We start from the raw sequence: 24,580 nt of genomic DNA, 5'->3' as shown, positions 1-24,580 counted from the left end.
TATATATATATATATATATATTTAACATAAAAGTCAACAATAATTGCTTTCATTTAAGCCTTAAATGCAGGAATGATGAATGGCTATCTTAACTGCCTTTCTAGAAGCCTTCTACAGGAGTTGCTATATATGTTAGTCACAAATTTCAACGCAATGCAAGGAGATGTAAAATGATATATACACCTATACAATTAATATTTTGGGAAGAATATGTAACTTGAGTACAGCCCTGGCTTACAAAGTAAAAAAATTTTCAGTTTAATAGAGAAAAAGTTGTTTATGTTCATACATACAGTGGCATAAACTTGAATAAACACAGAAAAAAACTCATGCACTTTTACAGAACCAGGAATCACAGAATAGCTGAAGTTGAACAAATTTCTGGAGACCACCTAGTTCAACCACCCCAGGTTGCTCAGAACTGTGTCTATGTGTGTGTTGAATACCTGCAAGGATGGAGATTCCACAGCCTCTCTGGACAACATGTTCCAGTACTTACAGTAATTTATTTTTTTCTGCTCAAGTAGAATGTCCTGTATTTCAGTTTGTGCCCATCGCCTCTTGTCCTGTCACTGAGCACCACTGAGAGGAGCCTGGCTCCAACTTCTTCACTCATTCCCACACATAAACAAGATCCCCCTGAGCCTTTTCTTCCTCAGGTTGCAGAGTCCCAGCTCTTCTCCCATTATGAGTGTATTCGAGCTCTTCATCTTTGTGGCCCTTTGCTGCACTTGCTCCAGTGTGTCCATGTCTTTCCTATACCACTTTCATGAAAGTACCTTAATTTTCTATATGCCTCCCGCCATATGGAAGCACCTTGGGTTCCTCAGTGCAAAGACTGAAAGTTTTGAAAGGTGAAATTGCAGCCTTTATAAATCTTGATCACATTGCTGCTTCCTTGCAAAGAGGTTTGCTAACTCTGAAGCACCTCACATGTACTACTCATATTTAAGTTTTAGTGCAAACATTTCACAGGCATACCAGCAATTCAAAGAGCAATTTATGTTTCACTACCACACAGTCAACATCAGTTACACACAAACAATGAAAATAAAACAAGCAATCTGAAAATCAGCAAGAAGCCTATTTCTGAATTAATCTCACTGTGTTCTGCTAGATTACATTTTGCTTTGGGGAGCTCAGGGGAAAAAGACAGCAAATCAGTGTATCACAGTTCAAGAATTGTTTATAGATTTGTATGGCACTGCAGGTATATAGGGGTACACACAAACATGACTATGGGCTTTTATTTCTGATCTTTCACTTCGCTTGTGTTTTAATGTTATATTTAATACAAAAAAAAGGTGTTTGCTTAGTATAACTCACAAAAAAGTTAGAGATTAGCTGGCAAAACTGTATTTTTCACCCTGAAAATAATAATCACAGTTATGAAACCAAAGATAATCAGGCCCTGAAGATGAAAGCGAAATAAAAAATGTATTTTTAAAAACGGATTTTCAAACAAACAGATAACTATTGACTTACTGAGCATCACACCAGTTTTTGTGACACTAACTTCTGCAGCCTTCTAGCCACCCTCCTGACTGCTTCACAGACCAGCTGGATTCTCTCTGGCGAGTATTATGTAACAAAGATGTCCTTGTGGTCACTTCTACTGGGGATGACCTAGACTTTGTCCTGTGGGATGTCAGTGAACTTCCATTTTCCCTCCTGAATCCAAGCCAAAAAGTGGCAACTAAAACAAAGCCAGCATACAGGCTCACAAAGGAGACAGTAAAGACACAACTTGTGGGACCAATATCCCCAAATTTCCAGTTGCTGATGCACCAGGTACCTGCCCAGCAGGCTGCTGTACCCCATCCCCATGCACAATCTGGCAAGCCGAAAAGCTGTTTTCTCATTGTCTCCTCTCTCATATTTCTTACTTATATCCCTATTCTGATGAGGGTGATCAATAATTTCTTTTTTAAAAAGCCACAAGTGAAACTGCATAAGACTTGGCAGCTTTGTAAGTCTTTAATAAGATGGAAAAGAAAAATTGTCATATACACAATGCAGGTTCTCATGTGTCCATTTATCCTTCTTTAATGAGAAATTATATCGTCCCAGCATCAGTGGTCTTACCAGATCTCCCCTAATGCTAACATAGTTTCAGTAAACCCCAGCAATTAATGTGTAACTTATTAGAGAACAACAATCAGTTTACTAATGTATTTAATATGTATTTCTTGCATTTTAAGGAAAAGAAAATTAAAACTGAGTTAACAGAAAACCAGCAAAGGGAAAACATCAAATAATTCAAAATGTCATGCATATTATATTAATTTTAAAGGATTAAAACTGAGCACTGGAGGGAACCTCTCAAAAGGAATCCTAGTTATATATTGAATGCTTTCATCATGTACATCATTTCACCAAAGTAATGAGAATAAAATGTGAAAGATTTTTAAATTGCTAAACAACATGAGAGCAGAAAGAATTGATATGTTGTATATGGCTCTTGTTGCTTTGCTCACTTCTGAGTTACACTAGCTGAAAATCAGATCCAGAAAGTTGCAACATGAGTAGGTTTATTTTATTGCCGGTAAAAGTGCTCAGTAGCCAGCAAACAGGAGCACAGAAATCCAGGGCTGAGAGGAAAAACTAGATGAGTGCTAACAGTCAACAGACTGCATTACCTTAATCTTTTCTCATCTGTATCAGCTCTGGGAGTGGAACCAGAAGAACTGAAAGACTATCTTATCTTCACTGATTTGAGAAAGATTTTGCAAGCTTAGCCTCAGACATTGCATAAGCTGCGAAGAATGATTTTCCACAAAAGGCCCTTTCCCATGTGAGGAACAGATTTCTCTAATGTGCTCTGCAGGGGGCAACACTGGAATGTCAGTAATTTGCTTGTACACACCTTACTTGCAGCTCACTTACACTGCAACATTTCTCATGGACATCACATAAATCATTTTACTCTAAAACTTGTAACAACTACCAAATACCATTTTAGAGAACTTATTTTACATTGTAAAAGCTGTAAGGGACCGAAACTTACCTATCCAAGGGGTCACCTCCTGTTCCTAGAATACTACAACTCAGACCAGCTGAGATATTGGATCTGGCAAATCCCCAATTACAATTTTGGCCTTGGCTTTTATTACGAAGCTGAGTGGGCTGAGCATAAAGCACATCCTAGCTCTAGCCTGAGATATTGGATCTGGCAAATCCCCAACTACAATTTTGGCCTTGGCTTTTATTAGGAAGCTGAGTGGGCTGAGTATAAAGCACATCCTAGCTCTAGCTCAGGTATACAAAACCCAAAGAATCTATAATATTTTTCTTGAAATTGTTTGCTCCAAAGGATTTAAAGAACCATCAAAATTAAAAGGTAACATGGATCCCATGTATCTCACATTCCAAACATCCTCAATAACTTTACCATGCTCATGTATTTTATTCTCACATAAATATATTGCATTATTACTGCATTATTATAGGACTGCTAACTATTTAATTAATTAATATTATTTAATAAATAACAAATAGCAAATAGAGGTTGTTCTTTTTTTAAACAGCAGATGAAATGAAACCTCAAAGTTACTTGGAGTCAACATATTTCCACTTTGTGACTTTTTGCTGTATTTTAGTTTTCTTATAGTGGAATTTCCCATGAAGTACGAATGATCCATTATATCTACCTATGAAGTTTTAAAAACATATCTGGGCATATCAACTGTATCTTGCAATTATTCAATTTCCTGATACCTGTGAACAGCTCCACTTCTGAGAGTAACTCTTCCTGTAACCATTTCAAGAATATGATCCCAGTGATTCAGTGTTTTCCTGGGAATGAGGAGGCGAACTGCAGGGCTAATAAGGTCTCCATTAGCAATCAGGCTGAAATAAAGCACAGTAAAATACATTGGAGGAGCATTTTAAACAAAACTCATCTAAAGTGAACACACTACCACCCCCCTCCCGAAATGTCAGTAAACTAACTGAAAATTCTACTTACAAAATAGTGTAGGGTTCCTGGAGTGGCTTTCGAAACCGTGCTGACACAGTGATTCTACTGTGAGTAACTGGCTTAACCTGCAAGAATGAAGAAGAATTAAAAATTACTCAGTTTTCCCATTCAGAGAAAGTTTTCCCTAACCACCAGCAGCAAGTGGGACTGCATGTCTGCAGAAAGAAGTTCCTGCCTTTAAAACATGCATTTTATTCCATTCCAGCTTCACCTTCTACAGAGCATACATAATTATTGCTACAGATTTAGGTACATGATGAGTAACAATCGCAGCATAGCATACCAAGTGTACCACGGCACAACGTACAGAGCATACATAATTATTGCTACAGGTTTAGGAACATGATGAGTAACAATCTCAGCATAGCACACCAAGTGTACCACGGCACAACATATAGTTTCCACTTAGGGGTCATAATCGTATGGACGTTTTTGGTAACTTCTCAGCTATTGACCTAGAGACCCAAAGAAATACTCCACAATGATATTCTTGCTTTCTAGTCTTTACTGCTTATGATCATGGCGTAGGCAATAAAACTATCTTCTCTTTTTAACAAGTAATGCCATCGCTAGATCTCTCTGTTATTATAATAAGTACTTTTGCTCTTGTACTCTTGGTCTTTACATCCAAATCCATCAGTAGTTTATAAAGGTTCCTGAACACTCTACTCATTTCACAACTCAAAAGGGAGGTGAACTGCAGATATTTAACTCCCAAAATAATACACAGGCTAATTAATTCCCAGCATTATTCCCTGTATTCTTTTGAAGAGACACTATATTGAGATCAATCAAGTGCCTCAACATTAATATCACTATACTCAACAGAAAGTTTAAAAAAAGGATAAACCCAAACTCCAAAATCATTAGGAAGATTTCTTTAATACTTTGACATTAGCAAATCAAAATAAAGTGTTAAACCCAAACAAACATTTTAATGCCATAGTACATGCATTAACAAGTTGGTTACATTTCCAAAAAAAATACCATAAAAGCTAAAAGGATTAGATAGCCAGCATGCACAGAGACATGCTTTCAAATAGATGTACAAAGTTTATTTGAACTGGCAATGTTCCAGTCACTGTGTAGAGCAGTCTAATAACATGATGTGTTGCAGCTTTATCACACTCTGTGCCTACTTAACCAATACTTCTCAATTAATTTATGGAAAATAGTCTGAACTCCAATACTTTAAGTCTTCAGTTGGATTTTCACAGAAATTCATTTAGAACCAACAGGATTGCGCTCCAGACCTTTCTTTTGTATACATTGAAAAGAACAAGAGAGGTGCTCAACCTACTATACCAAACTGTATAAAAATGATCATTAAAATAACCAAATCTGAATTCCCACATAACCCAAAGAACTTCATGCAGCAAATTCTGCAATGAGCACATAAATTCTGGAGTCAAGACAGCTTTCTTCAGAGAAAAGGAACCAACAAAAGAAAAGCAATACTGGTGTTCCTTGGAGTACAAGCACTTCGTGCAAAATGCAGCAACATATAAATCGGTGAACAAAATCTGTTCTCAATATCTGCTAAGAAAAGCAGCACATTTATTCTGAATTCAACTCGCTTCAGCTACTCATCTTTCTCAAAGGCCCTTATGAGCAGTGTAGACCTCTCACACTTCTGTTTTCTGACAGACTTAGAGGACATGAAAGCCTGCACTGCTCATGGGTGGAGGAAGGCAGAATTAGTCTTTGCACACCAAAGGAACTAAAGAGAAGGAATCAGCAGCAGATGGGCATGGTGATTTGTAACTCAGTGCAAAGGGATATTTTTGCCAGAGACTTCTACAAGAGGAGAGACAGCAAGAAAGATGTCACTGCTGCATTGTGCCTGAAGTGCTTGTAGACCAGACTAGAAAGAAGACTCCTGGAATGGCTAGGGACCTTCCCTCTACACAAGGAATTTACTAGGCAGCGTAATTACTCCTTAAGATCTATTTTGTAGACACATGTTTGTCTTGGCCTCATACGATGAGAAATTTTATACTAAACTGTACATAAGCTATGCATTAATGCCTAAGGTAATTGCAAGTCACAGTGTTTCTGTTAGTTCCAGTGGGCCCTGAATCCAGAGGGAGATTCACACCAAAAACTACAGGCTTGGAAAGAGAGTAAGAGATTGTTATTATACAGATCATTAGGGGAGGCAAAGACATTTTCTGTGACTGCCACATAATTTAGGAGCTCAGCCATTCTTGCAGAAACATTTAAAGCACACTTGTCACAGCACAACTGGTCATTTATGTCACAAAAATTTGAAATTAAAATTTACTGACGAAAATACACCCTAAACTGAAACATCTGAAAACATTCTGTTGCTGCTGTCAGCCATTAAGGGTTATTTGCTCCGTGTAAGTAACCTTAGAGAGCTTCAGAATACAGAAAAAATAAGGTATCTTTCTAAAGGGTATGCTACTGAAGGCTGAGGCAATACTGATTTACTTCCATAACATCAGGTCCTAATGCAGGCTCCAAATACAGGTTGCATCCAAAACAGGAGTTACTTAACTTTGGATGCCCTCTCTGTGTAGCTGGTAGGGTGCCAGGATAATCCCTTTCAAAGAATTCAGTATATAAATAGTTAAGTTACATATCACTTTTTCTAAAAGTTGATTCCACATCCATTCCTGATGCTCACTTACGCTGTTGATACCTCTGCTCAAGCTCTCTCACAGCCTCTCCAAACAGTCCATCAAACCAAGTTCTCTGATGTAGTCTGCAATACTCAGGTTTCAGCACTCCACACTTTACTGGAACTAGCTAGAAAGCATTTGCTAAGCATCAGAGGCCTTTAGGATAGTCCCATGTGTGCCTGATTACTTAGCTGTTCCTGCAAGCTGATGAAACCATTAAGTTTGGTTTAGGTTTCTCAGAAGGCCATCATGTTATTGTGTGTAGCATAACCACCAGGCCCCTGAGAAAACAAACAACCCAACAGATGTTAAGAGCTAATTTATTATTCAAAGGATTGTATTTCTGCCAATAATAGATCCTGTGGCATCAGCTTGCAAGTTTGTCTTTTGGGTTACTCTCTCAAAGAGTCACTAATATTTCTGTAAATATTTCTGTCAGCCTTCTGTGGCCCAACAAGTGAGGCTTGTTCTTAAACAAGCAAACTGCAGGGAACTGTAAGATGGGATCAGCTTGAGCAGAGACTAAATGTTTGTCTTTTCTACTTAAACATGGCCTAAACCAGAACAAAATATAAATTTTCACTGTTTTTCTAAACATGTTTAAATCAATGTACCTTCCATATTAAAAGATTAAGAGAATGTTATTGCAATATTACATTTCATAAAGTCACACCACAAAAATCAGTGCAAGGAAACACTATTATGACTATGAGAATTTGGGATTGTTCAGCCTGGAAAAGAGAAGGCTTCCGGGAGACCAAAAGGAGCCTACAAGAAAGATGGAGAGAGACTATTTACAAGAGTGTGTAGTGAAAGGACAAGGGGGAATTCCTTCAAAATGAAAGAGGGAAGGTTTAGATTAGATATGAGGAAGAAAGTTTTGACTGTGAGGGGGATGAGGCACTGGAATAGGTTGCCCAGAGAACCTGTGGCTGCCCCACCAGTGGAAGTGTTCCAGGCCAGGTTGGATGGGACTTTGAGCAACCTGCTCGAGTGGAAGGTGTCCCTGCCCATGGCAGGGGAGGTGGAACTAGACGAGCTTTAAGGTGCCTTTCAAACAAAACCATCTATGATTCTATGAAGCATTTAACATAGTGCATTGACAAGATCTGTTTCTGGGCGCTTGGAACAGAGTAGTCCAGACTAAATTAAGCAGATGCTGGACCTTGGAGACAAAACTGGGAAAAGTCTTTTGCCACACCTGACATGAACAGCAGGGGCAAGCATACTACATCTTTTCTCAGTATCCACACGCAATTAAGCAGAGGCTTAGGCTATTGTTTGGAACAGGAGAGACAACTAATGTCTTTGGGACAGCTTGCCATTTACACCTGATGTGCTTTAGGGGCCAAAAAGAAAAATAAACTCTTTATGTTCATGCAGGGTACAGGGACACTCTGGTGCTGCAAATGAGAGAGAGGAAAGGAGAAAATAAACACATATTTTATAAGAAATTAAAAAACAACAAAACTTAACAGGCTGAGGGAAGCACCTGAACCAGGGGTGATGCAAATGAGGTGTGTACAACACCTTTAATTTTGAAGCTGGCATGCATGCAGGCATGCAGGCAACCACAACATAGCAAAATACAGTATTCCACAATGCACAAGAGATAACTCTTACAGATGCCCAAAATATGTTCTGGCTACAGCATAGTATATTAAGCACTCTGAGTACAACAGTGCAAAAATTCAGCACAAGCAACCCACCTGTATACTGTACACCTTCTTCCAATTAACCTGATTGTCCTGTTCTTTTTTTCGCTACAGTCTTCAAATAACTCCTTCACACAGTTTAGAATTAATTCTGTCTGACCAATGTTAAACTATTTATGGTTATGAAAAGCGAGGCACGTAACTTTAATATACAGAAGCATACATTAATAAAAGATCAAGTGCTCAGCCACTGTAAATCACTCTAATTCTTTCTGAAGTACATGGAGTTGCACTAAACCATCCCAAGTGGAAGACCCTGGTCCAGGGTTTAATTAAAGAATACATGGCTCTGGCTCTGCTCCTATTTTGTTTGTAGGAGGTACCACAGTGTTGCCGTGTCTGGATTAGACTGACCCCTCTGGCACTGCAGAGTTACATATTAACAATGAAGTGGTCTTGGGTGAAAGTTTGTGCTTATATTAAGAGACCAGCATCACTCACCCCCTAAACCTTATTTTCTTTTAATTTCACCAGCCACATTCTCTGCTGATCTAAATCAGCACTTTCCCATTTACGTCAGCAACTGAGCAGATTTATATTAATCAATGATCTGACCCCATTATGATTTTATCTTTAAATTTTGTACATTTTCAGTTTGTTTAAAAAGAAAGACCCATTCAAGGCCAGCTGCCATTTCCTACTGACAAATGTTGCCAACAATTCATAACTTCTGATGAGATACTTACTTGAAGCATTACACGACAACATACAGCAGCAACACAAAATATTCAGGGGAGAAAGGACAAAGCATTATATCCATTGAAACTTGGAGGAAACTTTCAGCAAGCTAAAGACAATCAATCAAATGAGAATTTGCAAGGCAACAAGAGCTAAACACAGGTGGAAACACACCATGAGATCATGGACAACCAAAACCATCATAATTTTTATTTTTCTATTCTATGAAAAATTTTTATTTCGCACAGTGCCTCTTACACTCACAGCAGTGTGGGTTTGTCTTGCTTCAGAAAGGAGTTACCACCTGTGAAATGATTTTGCAAAGCACCTTGCAGAGTCTGGGTAAAACAAAGCAGCTAAATGCAACACAGGCTGAGGTCTGGGAGTGGGTATCAATCTGCAGTGCTTGAGGACTCTGTAAACACTTGAATTTCAGAATACATTCTACAGAGTGTCTCTTAGAGCCCAGCTTTCATCTTCAGTCATAATACACTATGGCTGAAGTTGTGTTACGGAATGTTAACTGCCTCTGAGTGTGTCCTAACACCTCTTTGAAAATACAAAGACAAGATGCACATCAGCATCTAATGAAATATGGTGAAAAAAAAATCCATGCCCTCACACCTGCTTTGTAACAACATCCTATACATTTTCCCCTTATACAATATGCTAAATGTTAAATATGCTATATGTTAAATATTTACACAATTTAACAAACACACACAAAACACTTAGCAAACACATACAACACATTGCACAATCTACTTTAGGTACTTACACCTTCCACTGTTGAAAAAGAAACCCCTAAACTAAATGATCAGCAGCCAAACCACCACCCCAGATACACTGCCATATCTACACATATGAAAAATAATTTATGCAAGAAAACCATTTTGAATTAGTCTGTGCATATCCACACATGTATGTATGTATAAAATGGGTGTGTGCATACATATATACACAAGCTTAATACAATTTTCATTTTAAAAAATTTGTTTGTTTATGTTCAGCAAATTAGAACAATAAGTTTTCTAAAGCTATTACAGCACAGGGAACATCTATATCATGGAAGCATAACTTTTTTTAAATGGGCATTTTTATATATATTGACAAAAGATACATAGTCAAACTCATTAAACAACTAAAACCTTGCTGCTCCTTTTCAGAACTCTGTGGATGGGTTTGCTTATGCAATGCTTCTAACTCCAAGAATTGTTCCATAGGGAAAAGAATGTCACATATATGGCACTAAAGGGAAATCATCATTGAGAATGGCCATTCATGTAAGCACTCTGAGCACCACAAACATTGGTTTAAAATACACAGATTAAAAAAAGATGGGTTTCACTTCTTTCTTCAGAAATGTGTTAACCAGTAAAAGATAAAAAACATAATCCCTAACATGGAGATATAGCAAAATGATGTGTATTTGTTTTGGTTGGGATGAACCTATTTGCCAATCCCCGTATATAAAGGTTTTGCTTCTATGAATGCTACATTACACTTTTCAACAATTACTATTCAAATATAGACTGGAAAGTGGGACAGAGTCAGAAAACTACCCAGTCTCCTGTTGGCTACATGGGACTTGCTAGAGGCATGTGACACTTCACAGTGTCAATCCTTGTATATAAGAAAAGTATACAGTTCATTAATTAGTATTTTAACTGTTCTCTGAACATGCCAGGCTGCATATTTAACTTCTAAAAAGGTGACTTAAGCACTTGGGAATAGGTTCAAATAAAAATGTTGCATTCTTAGCCTTTCTTTTACTTTCAGTGTATTTTAAATAATTAGGCACATGCTAAATACAGAGGGTCTGGCAGCACTTTCACAGGCTGCCCTGAAGACACAGGCTAGTTATCCAGAGCTAAGAAATGGTATGGCTATCTGATTTACTTCCATTATTTACCAGAAGTGTCTCCCCATCAGAGAGGGCAACCAAACAACTGCATGATTAACAGATTTACATGTATTTACAAAGCCATACTGGACAGTAGCAAAGCAACAGTCAAAACCCACAATGCCTCTGAACCAGATGCTCTGTGCTGGTTCAACTTGCACAGGTTTAAGAGCTGGCCTTTCTTAATGCTCTTAATATAGTTGTGGGTGCCATGAACATCTCACTTATTACTCACATCACTTTGTAACTAACCTTTTGAAGTCTTAAATATTTCAACACAATGTCACATTCCAAATTTATCAGCTCATGCAATGAGCCATGGCTTTGCCAGTTTGTTACAATGGCCTGTTTGTTAATCAATGTGCCCAGGAAAATTCAGAACAAATATTTGCATTTCCCTAGGGTAGAACTGGGGTCAAAAGAACCAAAATCCCATTGATAGACACCATCACCACCCTGTGATGTGAAAGAAAGGAATGTTCAAGGTTCAGTGATCAAAACCAAATTAGAACGATAAGTTTCTAAAGTTATTACAGCACAGGAAACATCTTATCTTTTTCATAGAAACATGACCTCTTTTTAAATGGACATTTTTATACACATTTACTAAAGCTGCGGAGTCAAACTCACTGAAGTGTTTGGTCAGTACAAAAACATTTCAGTTATCCTACATAGTAATTAACCTGGATAATCTACATTTCCCTGGCTACCTTGCATTGCTAGATGGTACACTGGATAGTACAAAACAGCCTTGAGCGAGAGACTACTAACCTTTCTACTGGTGTGGATATAAAGCACCACTCAAACTGCTATTAACTGAGTCTATTTCCAGGCTTACATAAATAGGCCACAACACCAGGGCAGCACACAAGCTTCTCAGCCCACATAAAGCACAGATGAGCTGGAAATTAACTGTGCCAGAACAAATGGTCATGTACTTATTCAGGAAGCCTTCTAGACCATGAAGCTCCTACAAAATTCCCAAAGTGTTTAAAGCCAACCTGTTCACCTCTAAGATAAATCACGGTCCTTTTCAGCCATGGCAAGTGAAATGGAGTTCACACTCCCCATGCATCTGGCAGTATGTCTCACCTCATCTAGTCAAGCCCTGGAAACAAAAAAGTTTCACTCTGGATCTGCCATAATTTTGAGGCATTCACCTAGGGGTAAGATCTTCAGCTGGGATGTCAGATAATGGCATGGCCTTATCTGCCCAGGCACTTAGCCAGTGCAGTGCTCCAAAATAGCTCACATCTGTGTTGCTTCTGGATCCCAAGAATAGCTCCCATTTCTTTTCTGAGTTTCATGATGATATACCTACACTGCTTACAACACACACAATGATGGCATCGATAAGAAAGATTTTATTCAAGCAAAATAGACGCTGATAGTAATTTCTGACACTGACATAATGCTGCCTGTTTGACCATTTTTGCCTCTCACGATTTGTGTACTGTCCCCAAATTCCTTAGACTCACTTAAATCAAAACAAAGTCTCTGGCTTTCATGGCTGATCAGAAGGGCCTGAACCTGTGAACAGCTGACAGCTGAAGAACAGAAAGCAACCCCCCTAATATCTTTTTTTTTCAGCATTTTTAATAAAAGGTAAAAGTTGATGTTTCCAGTAAGTCAATTTAATATGCAGCTACAAGTTCTTAATGAGAATAACATGCCTCATTAAAAGCTTCGGTACTGGCACCTCTTCCCTTCCTCCCAGCCTCCTCACAAGCCAGTACAGAACAAGGCAAATGTTAATCAAAGAAGAGACTAACTTCCAAGTTTCAGATCAAACTCAATACAGACCATAAAATTTTCCAGTGGCATGAACCAAAGCCTCTACAAGTCTTTCTGCTGCTCAAAAAGCCCACTAAACCTATCTTTAAGAAAGTTGTTACTCCAAATACTCGAAATTTCCAAGTTCAGGTATACAGAACTATATAAAGAGAAATTTTAGGTATTCATATGTTCAATTAGGAAAAAAAGACACAGCTTATCTTCTAACTGGATGTCTGGTCAGTTCTTCTCTGATTCCTTCTAGTATTAGATTGTAAACCTCAAGAAGAGTATTTGTTTTGCATGTCTTGTTGTGCTAATTATGTTACCAAGATACTAAATACCAAACAATGACATATAAAATTTAACTATTAAAGGTGTTGCTCAGGAAATTAAAGATTTATATCATATTTTTTTAATCTTTGCATTTTGATAGTCTTATTTCCTAAAATACATCAACCGTAGAATTCCTAATTAATTTAGCATTGGAAAATGGCAAAATTCTAACTCAGTCTGTGACATAAGCAGTAGAAGAAATCAAACTGGTCAGATATGAAGTAGCAAGAGGGTTTAGTTTTTCATGCTGGCAAAGGAATATGAAGTGGACCTTCATACACAATTTGTTTCCAGACATACAGTATTTCATATTTAGTAATTTTGGATAGCACAAATCAGGTCTGATTCTTTTTAAACCTTAGGGAAGAAGCAGAAAAGGGTATCTTGTGAAGTAACATTGCTTTGGCATCAAAAGGCTGTAATTTGCACATGCTGGGATCATTTCCACTATCTATTTGGCCACTTTTACCCTCACAAAACTATCTCCTATATAGAGAAAATATTGATGAGCCATTTCTTATCGACAGTTAAATGTTAAAGTGAATCAAGAGTCCACATGACAAATGTGGAAGATGACAAATTGAAAAATGACAAATTTTTTCTTATGATTAGACATGCATATTGTCAGATATGATAACACTAGTTTTGAAATAAACAATAATTATAAATATTATGATTTTTCATGAGAATGCCCTTGAAAAAAATATGCAATTACATTAGGAACAAGCATAAATATACCAAAATAATTTGTGAAATCAAGAAAATATTATAAACTTCCAAAATTTGATTTTTACCATTAAGTCCAATCATATTACTGCTCATGGGCAGTGGTGACTCCACTGTCTAGCAACCAAGGATGCAGGAAAACAATTGACATAAATGATACTAGAATAATTTAATTTTAAAATATGGAGGAACAGAGGGAAATTGCACCTCCTCAAAATACTTTTACAGGAACATCACAGGCACATTCTATGAAGTCCCCTAGAAAGCAAAAGTGCTCTGCTCCATGTCCTAGCCCGTGTCTGTGTCATCCACAATGTGACCGATGTGAGGACTGACAGGCACTGGATCAGAAAAAGAAATTTAAAATTTTCAAAATGTTCATTCATTCAAATCCTTGTAATTAACAAGTGGTTTCACTAGAGACATTCTGGGGGTGTATGCAGATACAAATATTCAGGTCATAAATGTAGGAAAGCTTTAAGGAATCCTTACTAACCCTCTGAAGAATCATTAGTAAAAATGTTGACTATTCCATTCTCCATTCCATACTTCTACAAATGTGACCACATCTAAATCACAAGATAAAAGAAGAAGCTGCAATTGAAAAAGAGTTATGAACAATAAAATTAGTTTATGTAAAACAGTGAAAAAAGTGACCAGTCACTGGGAAAATGTGACACATTAATGTGACACACAACTACTAGATGTGAGGCAAGAGAACTGCCGAAAGGTGCCCAGGCTGAACATGGATCGAACCTGGATCTGGGAAGGAGGTAGGACAAGACCTGGTGGGTGGCAGGCAGAGAGTCCTTCACTCCAGGGCCCCTGACACACACACACCACTGAATCTCACAGTCTGAGATCCATACACACTGCAAGGCTAAATGGCAGCACTCTGGAATGCACCCACCACTCAGAGAACTGGGTAAAGTGACCCTGCCTCAACCAGTCACTTGGCCTACAACCAGCCAGCTCTTACACCTGTTTTCACACTTACTGAACCTACACAGTTCCCAACTGATGGGTAATAATGTTATAAACACGCTGTAAGCAGGCAAAGGTTATAAAATTGTGGACTGAGATGTTTTCATTGCTTAAGCATTATAGAAAACAGTGGCGAAACTAAGGAAATGAGTTTATGTCATCCTTATCTCTACACAGCATAGGGCTAACCCTTGATGTGCCTTTCACAGAGTAAGACATGTAAGTAAAGTTTTCTAAATTAACTTTATAAATGCTTTTCTAGAATATAAATTGGAAAAAAAATCCAAGTGGAACACAAATGACAATGAATCTTGAGCAGCACAAAAAATACTTGTGTCAGAGCTTGCCACACAATCAATCACCTTGTTCCAGAAGTCCAGGAGAAAAGTGAAGTGCAGACAAAAAAACCTCAATGTTTTTACTACCTAAGAAGATATGTCTGCTATCAACCAAAGGCAAATCTATCTACATTGTCAGCTGAGCAGCTTACTGCAGGCCTACTATGGACTTTTGATAACAGATGCTGTTTCATACAGACACTACAACCTTCCTTTTTTTCTTGTGGTTGCAAGAGAGTGGTTCTTCAATATCAAATTACATCTGCTTTTCTTAGGCACCTGTAATTCTTTGCTTTTACAATAATACATGGCAAAGGTCATTTGCTACAGTGTATTAAAAAAACTTGATCATAAGAAGTCAAAGAAGAAAGGATGTTTCAGCTGAACATATTTTTGCAAAGCAAATAGTTGGCTAGAGGATTTGAAAATACAAAAGCTCAGTCAATTCTTCACCAGCTTACCCAGCCCCAATGACAAGTAAAATTCATCTTTTTGAGTGCACAGGGAGAGCCCATCTAGATCAGACAGTGCCTAGAGTAATATAAATGTCCATACTTTACACATTATAATTAGAAAATAACATTCAGTGCCTTTTAAAAACAATTAAGCTTATAATAAACAAATGGTAACTCTGTTGGTCCATATTTTCCCAAGAGATTAATTGTTACATTCCTCAAGCACATCATTTAACATGTATTTGAACTTGCAGATCACCTCCAGTACAGAAGGGATCTCTGCAAAACAAGCAGCTCAGTTGGCAAAAGAATGATGGATGGAAACACAGCTGAAAAATAGTTTGCAACAAATCTTTAGCTCCAGTCAGGATAAAATCTTTTTACTATTTTTTCTACCAGTAACACGACTGTTAAAATTTTGAGATATACTATTACAGCATGATGGCTCTGTCAGAGGATTTACACCATATCTTCAGCATCAATTTTTTCATGTCTAATTCTAGTTTGACGCATATTCTCTAGTTATATGCAAATTTAAGGTAATTGAGATGTTGCCTTCAAAGAACAACATTAAAGTGTTCCCAAAAGCAGATGTCAAGCATTTGGCTGTTTAACTAACACAAAAGAAAACATACAGCTGCATACAAATACACAATGTACAGCTGCTGCATAAAGTTTTCTTCCTTTCGACTCCCTTCACACTAACCAGAATCAGAAATAGATATCTGTAATTGTTTTAGTGGAGAAAAACCTGCACTGAGAAACACTCACCAGATAGGAAATGCCAAGTTTAATGCGCTTCATACAACCATAATGGATATCCTTGTACCTAAGCATCCAGGCCAGCACCAATGTCCTTTTAAAACAGTCTAGGGCAAGCCATCTCTAAGAGCTCCAAGACCATCTCCTTCTATGGGCAACAAAATATCCTGCCCCAGTTGTGAACACACCACCAGCACTCAGGAGTACTGTGGCACAAGGCCATTTATTGCTGTGATTCCTTTTAATACTTCAGCACCAGGACAAAGAGAGCAGGAATTGCCCTGACAAAGATCAGTCTGAAAACACACCTTGGACTTCTCTATGAGGCTATCAGTGAACTTTTCATACAATGCCTAGCACACTGATCCTTGAGCTGCGAGGAGCCCACAAAGCTGTAGTGGGCCAAATAATCTACCAAATAATTTTATTAGTTTTACTTGCTGTCCCCACCCCAGCCCACCAAAATACTAGAAACTCAGACCTGACCCACAAATTTCTCTGTACATGCAGAACTCCACAGTAACCTTTCTACTGAAGTCATTGAAACAATTCACAAATTACACTTGCTGAGCTGCAGGACTGAACCATAAATTTCTTTCTTGAGCAATGTTGTAATTCACATATACACTTCTTTTTTTCTTATTCTTCTAATGAAACAAATGGGGAAGGTTTTATTTCTGAAATTCAATTTAAAATAATGTCTTATGAAAGTAAAATACTTTTGAGGGGCTGGCATAGAAGACTGTTAGAAGGGGCCATGGAAAACCACAATTTTTTTGTTCGCTAATGCAAATCTAGCAGAATCCAAGAGAATATTGCTGTCCCTCCTGGTCCTAAAACAGACCTAGGTTTTTGATTACTTATTGAATGCCTGGAAAAAAAAGGTAAAACCAGAACATGCTGCCTCATACCATTTTAATGTAAATATATTTAGGCATTAAAACTTCTGTTACTACTCCCCTGAAAGTTCATTTCTAGGTCTAAATTTTTAGGGAATGAAAACAGTTGTGTTATTCATAAGCTCAGATAAAATCTGTAGGCTATTATTATGTTGCATCTCATTTTTATGACTCTTCCCAAATAAATCAGTCACATAGAGTTAAACTCAACACAGGGATTTAAGCTCTCCACAGGGAGACAGTGAAGATTGCAAACATAAGTCAAATAGGAAGAAGAAAGCTGAGATAATGGATGGTTTATACTGGGTTACTTCAAAGCTCTGAGAGATGGCTGAAAGTGTGAAGATAATATACAATGACGAGATACAATAATATACAGTGATTCCAGAATAAATAATAGAAGCCTCTCTTAGCAAAAATGCAACTGCAAGTAATAAAACTCACAAGTCCTACAACTACTTCTCCAACTGCAGAGATTTTCTCTTATGTCAAGAATCTTGTAAGGATTTGCAGCAAAAAAATCAGGCTTAAAACTAGCCTTAAATCAGCAAGCCTGTAGTTGTACTGTTAACTGTCAGTATCAGGAGATTTTATCAAGTGCATTCCACAAGAAAAACTACCTCCTCAGCAAAGGGCAGATGGAATTAGTCACACTGCACATTATTAAGGGAACTCACACATAATAGTCAAGGCAAAGCACTGTATTTTCAGAAATAATTAGAAGCAATTTTATCAAGTTTTTTTTTTCAGTTATCTAAATATTCAGTTTTTCAGAAAAAAAAAAAGTAAAGACTGGTCATATATCCAAAGATAGGGTTTTTTAGCTCAGAACTCTGTTTTATGTGTTGAAGATTCAGGTAAGTGCAATACTGCTGCCCCACAAACATTTTAACTCTTCCCTCCCCACCCTCCCAATTATAATCTCATACTTAGATCACTACTTATTTCTCTGTCTGTGCACCCTGCAAGTAAGTAGTTTCAGAAAACTTGATCAGAGGAGACTCAGGACTGGAATAAGAAAATACTGGAGGTCAAAAATGGAATTTATGAATAAAGGACATGGGAAAACATTGATAATGTATATGTGAAAGTGTGTTACTCAGTTTTATATGCATGTCAGCAACAGAGTATAATCCTGCTGCCTCACCAGCATTTAATCAATTTTCCTGTTTTTAAAAATTGGTCTCTTTCCTTTGTGAAAAAGACCCAAACAACATGGAGACATGAATGGCTACACAAAACCATCAAAACCATCTCTACAGTGTTCTGATCAATTGTGTAAATAAACAAACTGTAAGAATATCCAAGAGTAAATTTACAGGGTACTTGTAGTAGTGTATCAAATCTCCGACTTGCATTTGAGCTTCCTGTTGAGTGTGCCCATTTAAAAATAATACAGGTTACAAAGTTATACTCAATTATAAAATGAGATGTTGTATTTCGCAGCATCTGAACAACAGGTATCTGAGTATCAGTGAGTATCATTAGGGCACTAAGGCCTCAGTTTTGAGGATCTTCTAGTAAGTGTCCTACTGCCTGAAAACACCTGCTATACGAACTATTAAATAGTTGGAAATGTGGCATGAGAGCACAAGGCAAAATAAATTGAAAAACAAGTGAGCTGATGCTTCTTGCAAGGCAGGAGCTGTAATTCAAATGGTTGTTGGGAATCACTGTTATCTCCATACACAATAACCAGTAAAAATAATGCGGAGTCACGCATCTCACATAAATTCACATATAATTTTTTTGAAGGCTGCAGTTATCTCCTCAGGCTACAGCATAGTGCTGCTTGAAGAGAAAGAGGTGAGCTTGGCAAATTATGGACTAGAACCAGCTGGAAGTTTACAACCGACACTGACGGTGTCTGTGAAAACCATTTCAACTAAGTGTGATTTTTTCCAAACAATAATGCCCCTTCTCCAGAGAAAATAACAAATTTTGAAGAAAATTTGCTGGTCCAAAAACTCCAAAATTCTCATTCCCACCATTTTTTCTGCATGTAAAAAGCTGCCTTAGGTTTATGAGCAGATCCAATGAAGACAACAGATTTTTTTTACTGAGTTTTTAACTGGATGTGGCAATTCAGGAAGCTGAGCAGAAGACAATCAGTGTATCATGCTCAGAGCAATCAGAGTAATAATAACTGAAAAAAATATGTTGAGAAGAGTAGATAATTGTATTATTATTAAAATATATATTTAATAAATCAGGCATAAATGCAGGCATGTCACTAACATTAACTGCAGGTTTACTTCTTAAATATTTCAGACATCCTACCTCATTATTGACCTCAGCAGGTTTTTTCTTTGTTTCTCCAATGTCCAAATAGCTGTGGAAGGAAAGCAGGTTTGATTATTTACTTATGCAATATGAATATTTCTACACTTTGTTCATACATGAAGATTTTAAAACTTGCCATGATTCAAAATAATCTAAGAAGTAACTAATTCAAGATTTTAATGAGGGAGCATTAACATAAATCTGCAGTCTAGCTCTCTGGCCTAATACATAAGGTGGGAGAACCAGCCACCTACCTTCAAGTCACTGGTGCTTAGAACAGACAATCATTTACCCCTTGTCAGAAAGATCATATACTACTGTGAGGTGGATTAATAAATGTCAGCACAGTATCAATTTACCCAAGTTTTCAAACTCATCATCTTGCCTCTTAGTTTCTCAGCAAGTGTCTGACAAAGTTTTCCTCCATACCCAAGTTTAACTCAGAGCATCAGCTAATGTTTAAAAGGCTCTACATCTACATCTATATCTGAACACTGTTTTTTCATGGCTGGATGAACCAATAGCAGCTTCACAGTCATTTTATGAATAGATAAAATACAAGCCTCAACTGGACAAGCAAACAAAATACATCTACTTGTACAGTATCAGTCTCCATGAGAGTGCACATTCCCACAGTGTTACTTCAAAAACACAGTGATGGATTAACTGTACGTTGCCTTTCCAAAGAAAAGGATCCAAATAAGCCTGTAAACATGAGAAACCCATAGACTGGCAAATAGGCAACTGTCCAAGTACCCAGACAACACTAACTCCTTTCCCTTGTCAGCACTCTGAGAGCCCTGACAGCAGTTCTCCTCATGAATGCAGGTCTTAGTAGCTGCTGGTACTGCAAGATGTTTCTAGTTCTCATTGTTGTAGAAGATATACCTTCGTGGGTAGCTGTAACTCAGTACAGCCTCACCTGCCAAGACCTAAACATAAGTACAAAGATGGCTGAGGCATCTGTGTTACGCTGGGAGCATCCAACCCAACATTAGGTAATGAGCATTTGTTACAGCTTCTCCCCGTTCCCACTTTCAGTGAGAAACCACAGGTACTTTGCCAGGCTTTTAAGACTAGAAGACCTTCTTTGAGAAATCAAGTAGACCTGATGCCTAGCATCAGTGCAGGTTCACCAAAGATCTCAGAGCTTGCAACCCATCTACTGCCCTCCAGTAATGTCATGCTCTAGTTAAGGACTAGGATAAGATTTGTTTGACAGAAGAAACTTTCCTGCCTGGCCAAAGCTGAGAATTCATAGAACCTGAATGAAGATGTAGAAGCAAGAAAGGGGAAAAAAAAAAGAGAAAGAAAAAGCATTACTCATTCTTTGAAGGAATAACAAACGTTTATCAAGGTACCACAGAATAGTCACATAGATTTCAAGGCTTCAGTGTGCAAGGACATTATGGCACAGCAAGGCTTGCAGGCCATGCTTGAAAGTGCATGTCAGTGCTCTGTAAAAAGCAAATGTAGCAATGCAGGGCAATATTTTTAAAAGCCTCATGTTTTAAACCAAACAAAAGCAACTGTTGCAAGTTTCTCTGTGTAAAAAGGAACACGTTCTCTTGAGACCAAAACCAAGCAGTCTTCCAGCCTGCAAGACTGAAAAGAAAAAATGACTCAGGCAAAATATTTCTAACAGCCTAGAACAACAGCTGCTGAGTGTGGTTCTTGTTTTCTGGGCATCTGTGAATTACTTCGAGGAAAACCAGGAAAAGTGGCAAAGGAAAGCAAATATATAGTCAAGGGCTTAAATTCACTATGCAGATGTCTGGGCGGTCAAATTTCAGGGATCTGCACATCTAAAAAGTTCTAAATAGGTCCAAAGGCTTTTCTTTGGATGATGGCACTCAAAAAAATCCCAGTCCAAAAACTTTACAAAAATATTCTCACTTGCTAAGAAAGCAGAAATACTTCCATCCAATGACTACCTAAGCCAGTGATGAAACTACAGTGTTGTTTAGAGATGTTGCTAAAGAGACCACAATGTACCAATAATTACTGAGCATAGACACAAGTAAATGGGCAAAGGAAGGAGGATGGTAGAGTAGAATGGTGAAAAAAAGCTAAAAATTAAAACCAGGTCCAGGATAGACAGTTTTATTTCAGGAAGATGGGAGTCAGAGAAGGACTCCACAGGGATGCAGGACTATACATGCATTCTCACTCACCACTGGAACAACTACAATATACCAACACACCTCATCATATATACACCAAAAAAAATATGTTTTCACTTAGCACACCTGTAAATGACAACACAAGATGGGAAGATTGTTATATATTACAAAAATTCCCAACATTGACTAATAATTCTTCCTGTAAAGAAAACTTGTATGCATTTTTCTAAAAGAAGAACTTCTAAATGCTGATTGTTTTATTTTAAAAATTAAACATATCAGCAGTTTATATGACGTATATACCCTCATAGCTATCTATCTCAAGATGTTAAGATTCAGGGTTTTGAATGACAGGCTCACATGCTGAACGTGAGTGCAATTTAGTCTAGGATTCACTGCGAAGAGGAAAGAAAAAGATTCAGCTCCCAGTGTAAGGCATCTGAAAAGAAACAAATGCAATGCTTGAAGCAAAACAATGAGGCTTTCAACTTCTGCTTGGATACTCTCTCCTTCCCAATACACTCCCACAGCTCCCACACATTGGTGCCACAAGACTCCATTTCAAAGTTCAGCCCTGCATAGTCTATTATAGCAATGAAAATGTCCAATAAGCATCACCAGAAAAAAAAAGGCAAAAAATGTTCAAACTTCCTGCTGCCATCTGATCAGACTCAGATCCTTTAGTGCAGATGCTTTGGTCTTCACAGCTGCAACTGCTTTATCTTTGCCTGTGACACACACTAAGATACATTTTTATTTAATTCCTTTGATTCTTTTCAGAAAACTGTCCCCTCCAATTAATCCCTTCCCTCCTCTGACCTTTTGGCTAAGATGTCTCCCTAATTATCATTCTGTCTACAACCCAGGTAAGAACAACATCAAGCCTTTCAGTCTGTCTTTAATGCTCCAAAAAGCACTGCCAACATTTCCAGCACTATATAAACAAATACTAATAGTGAAGAACTCTGAATGCAGAAATTGAAAATATCTCAAGTCATCCCATTTATCCTCCCTACAAACAGGATTATGGTATACTATCAAGGGATATATAAACCAGCCTGCTTTTACCATGTCCTTTAGGTTAGCTTTTCTTAAACTATTCTCTTTGTTGGTCTTAAAAAATTAGGTATCTCGTTGAATGTTGCAACCATAAAAGTCTGAAAGACTCTCGCCATAAAACTCTGACCATAAAGCATGAACTGACAAAAAGCAATGCTTTTTCCCACCCAAAATAAATCCAGAGTGTCCAATTCTCTAAACTGCACGCTAATGCCAAACACTTACTTACTTTTAGCCTGTCAACCACAAAACACATTTAGGGAGGTGTAACATGACATGCTGACGACTATCAACTTTAAGCCATCCACAGGAATGAAGAATCACAGGATATAATGCCAAAAAGATATGGTAGATCTTTCTTGAGAGTTGAGCACTGCCTTTGACATGGAAGAGAAAGGGGAAAAGGGACTTATATATTTAGCCTGTCATACATCTTTCTCTCCAGCTCTGCCACTGAAGTTCAAGAAGCTTCAATAAATCTTCAGAATCAGCTAGTGACAGAAATCGCAAGGGTGCTGATAGAGATCCTGCTCATTACACAGACTGTTTTGTTCTGAAACATAATGAGCTCATAATGAGCTCTCCTGAAACTCTGTCCTCAACTCTGCAGAACCAAGAGGAGCAAGACCCTATAAAGGCAGTAATTTAGCATATAAATTCTCAACCACGTCCATAAAGGGATTGTTAATTTTGAGATTTATTTATTTTTTAACTTAACTGTAGGAAAAAATGCCCACAAAGACTGAAGAAAACATCTAACAGCCAACTGAGACCGTGAAATTCACTGCCAGAATTAAGAGCTGTTACTGATCACATGCAGAGCCACTCAGGAAACACACCTAAAAGCCCTGATCTCCATGTTATCTTCCCAGTCAATCACCAGAAAACAGAAAAACTGTCAGCTTAATTATTTGTGTCCAGGTAGGAAAAAGAAAGCAAACAGTCATATTTTAAATCACAGCAGGGACTCAGTTAGTCTGGTCATAAAAAGGCCATATACCTACCCAAAATGAACAGAAGTGATGGAGAGGCATATAGCTGGATAGAATACTTCAGACTTTTTAAAATAAGCAAGAAAGGAAGCATTGGGAATTAACTTCCCAGGCTCACCAACTTCATGGCAGAACTGTCAACACTCCACCTTTATACAGTTTTTGCTCTACAGTAACAACCCCTGGGTACAAGTACTGATACTTGCCCTCCATTTAAGCACACATATCACAACATTATACCACTGCTGCACGTCCTTCAGGTTAAAGGGCTGTTTCTCCTGTTCTACTGTCATGTCAAGGAGATGGCACTATGCAACTCATGGTATCAGCAGCCTTAGTGTGGCTCATCTCTAAAGCTCTTTTCCCTTTCTTTCTGCAACTCCTAATAAAAGGGACGGGGTAGGGGTATGTCTGAAGTATTGCCACAGTGTCAAACCCCAAATGCTGATATTCAAGTTCCATAAAAATCTTACATTACTTTTCAGCCACTCACTTGAGTTTCTTGAAGGCTTCTCTGCCACCAGCTACATACTGCTCTCCACTCTGGAGCTCCTCCAGCTGCCGGACACGATGCCCACCCCGGGGGGTATAGATGTTTCGCACAGCTCCAAAGGGTGCCTTCACCCCTCCTGTCACCTCTTTCAGGAATACATCAAAGTTGGACACTTTCTTCTCGTGGATGACAATACGGCGCCCTGGGAAGAAAGGGTCCCCATTGCGATACACCAGCACGCTCTTCACCGTCGGCTGCGAGAGCCAAGACCCCTTTGTGCCAGGACTAGTCATGCTCGGTGGCTTCGGACCTCCTGTACAGCCCAAGCCAACCCGACGCGCTGCCTGCACCTGTTTGCTCAGGAAAGAGCTCCTGCCCGGGCACTCCTCCCGCCTGGCACTCCCTGCCCGGGGCGCAGCGCCCACGCCGGGGCGCGG

The 24,580-nt window shown here is 38.2% G+C and overlaps 1 protein-coding gene across 1 annotated transcript; it reads right to left on the bottom strand.

Annotated features, from left to right (window-relative positions):
* Positions 1 to 1,795: 1,795 nt before the first annotated feature.
* On the bottom strand, positions 1,796 to 24,436 carry LOC103802876 (doublecortin domain-containing protein 2-like; the record flags this gene model as incomplete). The annotated part of the gene is made up of 5 exons (XM_009075408.1): positions 24,144 to 24,436; positions 19,474 to 19,525; positions 3,968 to 4,044; positions 3,718 to 3,849; positions 1,796 to 1,975 (listed from the first exon to the last, which is right to left on the bottom strand). Coding segments are annotated over exons 1-5 (734 nt in total), but the record flags the coding sequence as incomplete, so codon positions are not given.
* Positions 24,437 to 24,580: the final 144 nt, after the last annotated feature.

This window comes from Acanthisitta chloris, unplaced genomic scaffold (genome assembly GCF_000695815.1).
Source record: "Acanthisitta chloris isolate BGI_N310 unplaced genomic scaffold, ASM69581v1 scaffold23395, whole genome shotgun sequence".
Classification (NCBI taxonomy): domain Eukaryota; kingdom Metazoa; phylum Chordata; class Aves; order Passeriformes; family Acanthisittidae; genus Acanthisitta; species Acanthisitta chloris.
The sequence above is the reverse complement of the archived record's forward strand: the minus strand, read 5'-3'. Positions and strand labels throughout refer to the sequence as shown.